This window comes from Seriola lalandi, unplaced genomic scaffold, assembly GCF_002814215.2.
Source record: "Seriola lalandi dorsalis isolate HSWRI2012SDOR001 ecotype SW California unplaced genomic scaffold, Sedor1 jcf7180002052783, whole genome shotgun sequence".
In the NCBI taxonomy this organism is placed as follows: domain Eukaryota; kingdom Metazoa; phylum Chordata; class Actinopteri; order Carangiformes; family Carangidae; genus Seriola; species Seriola lalandi.
Window position 1 is genome coordinate 20,145 of NW_019523336.1, and position 7,631 is coordinate 27,775.

General features: G+C 41.6%; 2 protein-coding genes across 2 annotated transcripts in view; one reads left to right on the top strand and one right to left on the bottom strand.

Annotated features, from left to right (window-relative positions):
- The window catches only part of shkbp1 (SH3KBP1 binding protein 1), a 15,049-nt gene extending 9,269 nt beyond the window's left edge, over positions 1 to 5,780 (top strand). Inside the window, exons 16-17 of the mRNA XM_087172433.1 lie at positions 84 to 213; positions 1,469 to 5,780. Coding sequence (XP_087028559.1) covers positions 84 to 213; positions 1,469 to 2,216 — 878 coding nt within the window. The 3' untranslated portion in view covers positions 2,217 to 5,780. The remainder of the gene's footprint in view (positions 1 to 83; positions 214 to 1,468) is intronic.
- A 509-nt stretch (positions 5,781 to 6,289) lies between these two features.
- Positions 6,290 to 7,631, bottom strand: part of esrrd (estrogen-related receptor delta) — a 7,672-nt gene continuing 6,330 nt past the window's right edge. The window contains exon 8 of the mRNA XM_023400652.2: positions 6,290 to 6,648. Within this exon, the coding sequence (XP_023256420.1) occupies positions 6,410 to 6,648 (239 nt within the window). The 3' untranslated portion in view covers positions 6,290 to 6,409. The remainder of the gene's footprint in view (positions 6,649 to 7,631) is intronic.

Genomic DNA, 7,631 nt, shown 5'->3' on the forward strand with positions numbered 1-7,631 from the left:
ATATATATATATATATATATATATATATATATATGTGTGTGTGTGTGTGTGTGTGTGTGATTAACCCTCTGTGATTCCGTCAGTGAGTGATGTGATTGTTTGTCTCACAGCACTGGGCGGGCCCACCGAGGAGGAGCTGCTGGAGCTATTGGACCAGTGTGACCTGGCTCTGACCAGAACACCTGACAGTACACCTAGAGCCTCTACCTGCAGGTATACACACACACACACAATTTATGGAAATCAAGTGCATCCTGTATTTATTTAAGGTAATCACATGAAACTTGTGCTACAGAAAATAGCACAAAACATAATGGAATCTCATATACAGACAGTGGCCACATCAACCTGGGAAATAACCCGAACTGCAGACACCACAACTTCAAATTTCCTGGAAGCCCTGACTTATCTATTCTATCCAGTCCCTCAGCAACATCTTTCCGAAACTGCACTACCTGTTCTCCGTCATTCAAGTCTGCCTTGTACCACCTACCTAGACTCTTTACAGATTTTTCCCTAATTAATGGAATTTCCTCTTCGTCCATTACAAACTTCCTATCACTTAACTTCCCTCTGCTTATTGAGATACTTCTAGACTTACTAGGCTTGATTTTCATACTAGCCCACTTTAAGTTTTTATTAAGTCTCTCAAGTACTTGTCATGTCATCCATGTAGGCCCTAATTGGTATAAGGCGCATCCCATCCTGCCGCCTCTCTCCACCTACGTAACATTAGCTTTAAGAGTTGGAATTTATACAGTATATCGCTTGAAACCTGTAGACTATCTTATACAGGTTTTTTATTTTTGGCTGGACCACCAGAGCAGGGCCAGCAGGGCTGTAAACAATGACTGACTGACTGAGTTGAGGTTCCTCATTTGCCATTGCTCTTTCAAGGTGGCGTTTACAGTCTGCAGTGTTGACAACTTAGAGCATTTGATGCTAGAGTTAAAGATTGTTTCATAAAAGCAATTAGTGACAAATCTGGAGACTGAAACCAGCTGACACTAGATACAGCGGCTCCTATACACTTCACACATTGACCATACACGGTCCAGACAGATACTAGGTTCTCACCTGGTCCTGTTACATGACCACAGTGTTTCTCAACACTTTTGCCCAGAATGTCCCACTTTTAAAGAACTTAACTCATATCTAACCTGCGTTTATCTCTCATAAAACATATTTACAGTTTTCAGCAAAGTGACTTCAGCAGCATCATTTCCTGAGTTTTGGTGTTGAAGTTACAAATGTCTGTTTTGGTTCCATTAACTTTTAACAGTCAGAAACTACATTATTATTAGTGTACATATTATATTTAGTTGCATATTTTAGTGTTTAGGTAACTTCATTATGACAATTATATTGTAATAATTACATAATGGATATCAAGTTTTCATCTAAATCATCATATTACATGAATGATATTTGTTTTTGTTGTTGACTCTGGTGACTTCCTGTCTTCCAGTCTTCACTCTCAGCTCAGTGACGGCTTCAGGGTGGAGCGTCTTCATTCTGCAGGAGGAGGACGAGGGACAGGAGTTTCGAGTTCGTCGGCTTCACTATACAGTAGTCTCCCCCGACAAGCTCCACCCCCAATGCCGCTCGCCAAACCTCTCCGAGACCCGAACCTCTCAGCTGGGCCCGGAGCCGAACCACAGACCCCATCCCTCCCCAGCCCCGCCTACACCCACAGCTCCATCTCCAGCCCCAACCAGGCCGCCAGCCCCCGCCCCCACAGACACCTGGACCGGGACAGAGAGTGGGGGTCTGTCCGCAGAGGGAGCTTTGTGGAGCGCTGCCAGGAGCTCGCTAAGGGTTCAGAGGCAGCTGGAGGGTTTGGGGTCCTGGCGGGGTCGGAGGGCATCAGGCGGAGCCTAGCTGTGTGTAGCGAGTTAGAGGCCAGATTCAGCCACAGGACCCCCACCACTTTCTCTGTGTCACCCAGTGCTCGCCATTCACCTGGAACACCTTCATCACTGTCATCATCACCGTTATCTTCATCACAACGCAGGGCCACGCCCACTTCCCCAACAAGCCCCCCCCCCCCAGTTGTAAGCCCAACCTGGTCTCAGACCCCTGTCTCACCTCGCCACGGCGCTGCAGCATCTCCTGCTGATGTCCCGGCATCACCTGAGAGCCCCACGAGTCCAGATAGCCCCGCCACCGCCCCTTCCACCAGCCCCAAACCACACATGAATGAGACCAGCTTCTGATTGGCTGATCTGGCTGAGATTCAGAGGCTCAGAACAAATCAGAGGAAGACTGAGAAGCTTCAGTATTTCCTGTCAGAAAAGACAGAGTTGGTCCTGAGAGCTGGAACCTTGTTTTCAGCAGGTTTGGATTTCTGTCGCATGTTGAGACCTGAAGCCGAAACAAGTGGCAGGTCTGAGTGAGTAGCCAATCACCTGTCAAGTAGTGTCGCCTTGGTTGCCACATGTGGGATGGCTGTTTCCAAGATTGAGACTAACGAAATAATGTCAGAAATGAATCTGAACCACCAAAAAAACGGCTAAACGTCTCTCTAACTGTTTAACTGAAGCTGCACTGATCAATATTTTTACATTATCAATAAATCAACTAACTCAGTTTAATGTTAAAGGGCTCACTCTTAGTTCTGAAGCCAGTAACCATTTGCTAAACCCCATCCCAGATATGTACAGATTATAGTAACGGTAACAAATTTACCATCAATTTTCACAGTAATTTATGAAACAGTGGATCATTGATTTCAGACATAAAGACACAAAAACAGCTTCTGACCTCCAGCTGACGATCAATGACATTAACACCTGAGATAACAACAGAAAAAAACTACAGAAATCAGTGTTGTGTGGCCAGATTAGACAGATTGAACCCACACCGTTTTATATTAAAAAAAAAAAAGAAAAATTACGAATGCATAGATAACGTTATATTAAACATTAAAAAAACATGTACGCTTTAACAGTCTGATATCACAGAGCTCTGACAGAAGGAAGAATTGAATAGGGAAAAAAAGTTTCTACTTAAGTTGTGTTGGTCAACACTGATCAGTCCGTGTGTGTCGAGGCCCCTCTGTGTTAGTCACTCAGACCAGAGGAGGGGCTTTTTGTTGGTGGAAACCGAATGGTACGAAAAGGAAGTATCCCAGTTGGGTGGGAAGCTGTTGATTGTTCTCACCAGTTGATGATTCTGATTATTTCATGTAGGGGCAAATAAAGAAACAGTCCTGTTGTTGTCTCATGGGTTAGTTCTGGTTTTACTTTGTTTATTTTGGTGAAGTTTATGCTCCATTAACTACAACCGGGTGTGTGTTACATTAGGTCACAGGTACCAGGTTTGTCAAATGTTTCTGTCTTCATCCTGCATTAAAAGAAAAGTAAATCCATGATCGTCAGCCAGAAACAAGAAGCTGCTGTCGCCTCTTTGTGTCTGAAATCATAGATCCACTGTTTCAAAACTTTTGACTTGTGGTAAATCTCTGCTGTATGAGAACAGACACAGTCAGCGAGCAGCTGGTGAACATAGTGGAACATTCACCAGCTAAAAAAGATATTTCCCTCAGGAGCTGGTGGAGACCAAACACAGAGCTAAAAGAGAGGGAAATACAGATCCTGTTCTATATCTTCAGCTTGTTCCACTGCCCCTGACTGACAGACAGAAGTCGGGCTATCTTTGTTTCTGTAGCATTTTATAACCAACAGATGAGTCTTTCTAACCAGAATCTTCTATCTGTTCCTCTTCTGACTGTGATTTTAATTAAAAAAAAGTTTTTATAGAAGCTTTATATTTTAAATTTGTATGTATCCTGCATTTTGGTAGTTCAGCAAACTAAATTATAAATTCACACTGTGATGACAAAAAAAAAAACAGGTATTCAGTCCATTCTTCACTGTCTGATGCTTTATTTTACAGCTCTGTATTTTCCTAATAATTAATCTTCTATTAATCACAGAGAAAAAAGGAAGAACTGCACCATCTAAACCCCAACAACATTGATTCAGTATTCTTTCATTATTTAAAATGTATTATTAACTCCTCCACTAATACTTTTCATATTCAGATTAATGAAATAATATATAATATAATCAACAAATAAATAATGATGTATTATTATTCATTAAGAAAAAACTTTATTGATCCTGGGAAGACATTCACAAATGACCCAGCAGAATAGAAAGTGATTTTGAAATCAGCTCAAATCCGTTAAAGTGATGAACAAATAATGAGTAATTTTGGTATATTAGTATTGTGTTGTATCTGCAATTAATAAGCATTATTCAAGTATTTCAATATTAAATTATTTCAATGCTAATGCTTTTGGGCTTTTCAGTAAAACTTTCAACACAGGACTTGTAACAGATATTTTCTACTCTGTTGTGTTAAAGTTTCCTCAGCAGGTTTAGAGAGGGTTAAATCTGTTACTGCTGTCGGAGGCCCTCAACCTCTAAACACACAGTGGGTCACTGCTGCAGGACGGCGGTCATAAGCTCAGACCGTCAGTGTTCACAAACACTGAAATCAATTCATCTTCTTTCATTTGTTAATCAATCCACCAGGTTTCTGCCTCTTGTCCTGTTCCATGTAATGTTAATTTAATTAATGAGATCATTAGTAAATATAGTGAGATGCAGCTGGGAAGGACCCAAAAATATATAATTCTAGGTCATATTGTCCATACTGGTTTTGCATCATACTTTCATAATTGTGAAACAGCTGTTAAATAACATTCTGTGTGATTAAGTTGGAGAACCTGCAGAGACCCTCAATTAGTTTGATGCTAGATTCATTCTTTCTTGGAAACTTCCAAAGAAATTATAGGGAGCTTATTAGGAAAATATGGAGCCTTAAAATTAAGTTTTCAGACTGTCCACGTGTTATGTTTCTTCCACCGTCTTCCTGTTTTAATTTGAAGTACTTCCTGTTGAAACAGTCTGCTTCCATCCACTCCTCTCGTGAGTCCACCTCCTATAACGCTGACACTGGTTTTACCTCCTGTCCTGTTGTTTTCCTGTCTTACTGCTGAGAGTGATGTCTGACTGTTTCTCTAGTCTCCATGGGCTCATCTCAATTTAAACACACGTTCTCAGCATTAAACCCTAAGTTTGTCTGTTTATGCATCTAATGTTTGTTCTACAGCCTGTGATGTGAATGTTCAGAGCCACAGAGCTTTAAAAAATATTTGTTAAAATAGAAAATATAAAAAAATCAAGCAGTTGATCAGTTGTTTTAAAGCTCTAACTGACAGTGTTTCGTTATCTGTTAATCCTTAGGTCTGTAGAATTACAGAAAAGACTGAAAAATGTCTATTTCAGCTTCATGATGTCTTTCTTCAAAAGTCCAGACGGACTCAATTTACTGTGACATACAACAGAAAAGCAGAAAATCCTCACACTGCAGAAGCTGAAACAAAGGCATGAGTAATAAGTTAAACAGTTATTTGATCATCAGAATAGATGCAGATAAACTTTCCCTTGTGATCATTTCAAAATGCAGCATCAGTCAGTCTCTCTGTGGCTCTGAGCTGTTCATCAATGCTCAGTTTGTTTCCTGCTCAGTGATTGAATTTCAGTTATGTAAACAGCTCATAGTGAATGTAGTGAGACAGTTGTTACAGCTGGTCTCAGATCAGCACTGTATGGAAAGCTGTGACAGATGCATCAGACAGTTTGTAACCATGTTTACTAACCAAACAAGTTTTTCTAACAGACTTTGTATAAAAAATTAAAAGCAGTGACTCAAGGAGATGTCATGGGAATGATTTGGAAATTAAAACACCATCATGTTTTACTCCAAAAGCATTTATTTCACTCTGTAAACTAGTTAACAGCAAAACATCTTCAGCTCACTGAATGAAACTAATCAGCAGCCGATAAAAAATCAATACTGATAGAAAATGTCTTTGTCACCTTTAAGGTAAACACAACATGATCCACACAAAAATATCTGTTTTCTTTTACAAAAATAGATCACAAATGTGAATTTTATGACATGACAAATTGTGTAGATGATGATGATGGTGAAGGTCTGGTTCCAGCTGTGAACAGATGTGGAGCAGTGTGTTCTGTCTCTGGTTGCTTGTGAGTTTTCTCTGGTCACATTTGTCATGACAGTAAAACACTTCAAATCACTGACCCCTGATCAGCAGTAAAGAACCGTGTCTGGTCCCTGAAGGTGGCATCTTTATTTTCCCAAACCAAAAATATGATCTAAAGTGTAATGAAACTGTGGTCTAATGTAAGTCAGCAAGTCCAGCTAACTAACTTACTACCTAGTCCTTCATCTACCTGTAACATGAGGTGGAGCTGCAGGTCTGGTTCCTAACTGCTTCTGCATCAGTCTGACAAAAGTCTTCAGTCCAACGTTGATGGACCTGAGCAGACCTGGAGCTGGATTTGGTCTCAGAGTGAGGACAGGCAGGAAACGTTCAGGCTTTGGCGTCTAGCATCTCCAGCAGCAGTTTGTGGAGGGGGACGTGGCGGTGGCGGTGCAGGCGCAGCAGGGCCTTCACGGCTCGGTCGGCAGCCTGTCGCAGCAGGGGGAGGCTCATCAACAACCGGCCTGTCCGGTGCTGCTCCCTGCGGGACGACTCGTACTCCTGCAGGGCCTCGTGGAGCCCATCCTGAAACCTCTGCACCGATTCCAGACAGTCCACCGGGTCTGCGTCTGTCGGACAAGGAAGACAGACAGAGGACGTTAGGAATTACATTTAAGCACCGAATTTAAACATCACTTTATTAGCTCAGAGCAGCAAACATTAGTTGATTAGAGAAAAATGTTCTGCAACTAGTTTGATAATCAAGTCATCAATAAAGTTTTTTTTTGTGCTTTTTTTGTCATGTATGAAAGTAAACTAAAGGTTTTGAAATGAGGAAAATGAATGACACAGTGAATAGATGTGTATAAGAGACAGCACACACTGTGTCTGTGTCCTCCAGCTGACACTTAACAGTTTATAGATCCAGAACTGAGTCTATCAATACAGTTTATTGATCCGAGGCTCAGACAGTGGGAAACTGACCAGACTTCAGATGGAAGGACCCACCACTGTCCCATCATGCACTGCTTCATCAGGGTTATTTAATACAGTCAGATGTTATTGATCAGCTGCTGTCCACCCACTGTTAGTATTGTTAGCATTATTAGCACTGTATTCCCCACTGTAAGCCACACAGTGAACATCTCCTACTAACAAGTAAAACATGGGTGACATGTTCCTTCATCACCGTGAACACACACACTGTAGTTTACTTTGATTCAGTCCTACACACTGTCCAGTTGCACCAAATGTTGATTAATCCGCCACAGCCAGTGGTCCTCAACAAATTCACTATTTCCTGCTGTTTGTTTGTTTTTTCACATTTATTCAGAAAGCAACAGTGAGAGAGAGACAGGAAAGCCACGGAGAGATAGAGAGATAGAGAGAGCGGATGATGCGCAGCAAAGGGCCACAGGTTGGACCTGAACCCAGGCCACTGAGGCCAGCACCAAGTTAATCTTTATATGTGTGAGGTATTTCAAAGATTTCCATCTTCAGTAGGAACCAATGAGCTCAGAGCTGAGAGCCACAGACAGATGGGGGACGAACTGAATTAGAAAAAGAGAACAATACCAGAATCTGACAAGCCCCCACCCCCCCACCCCACACA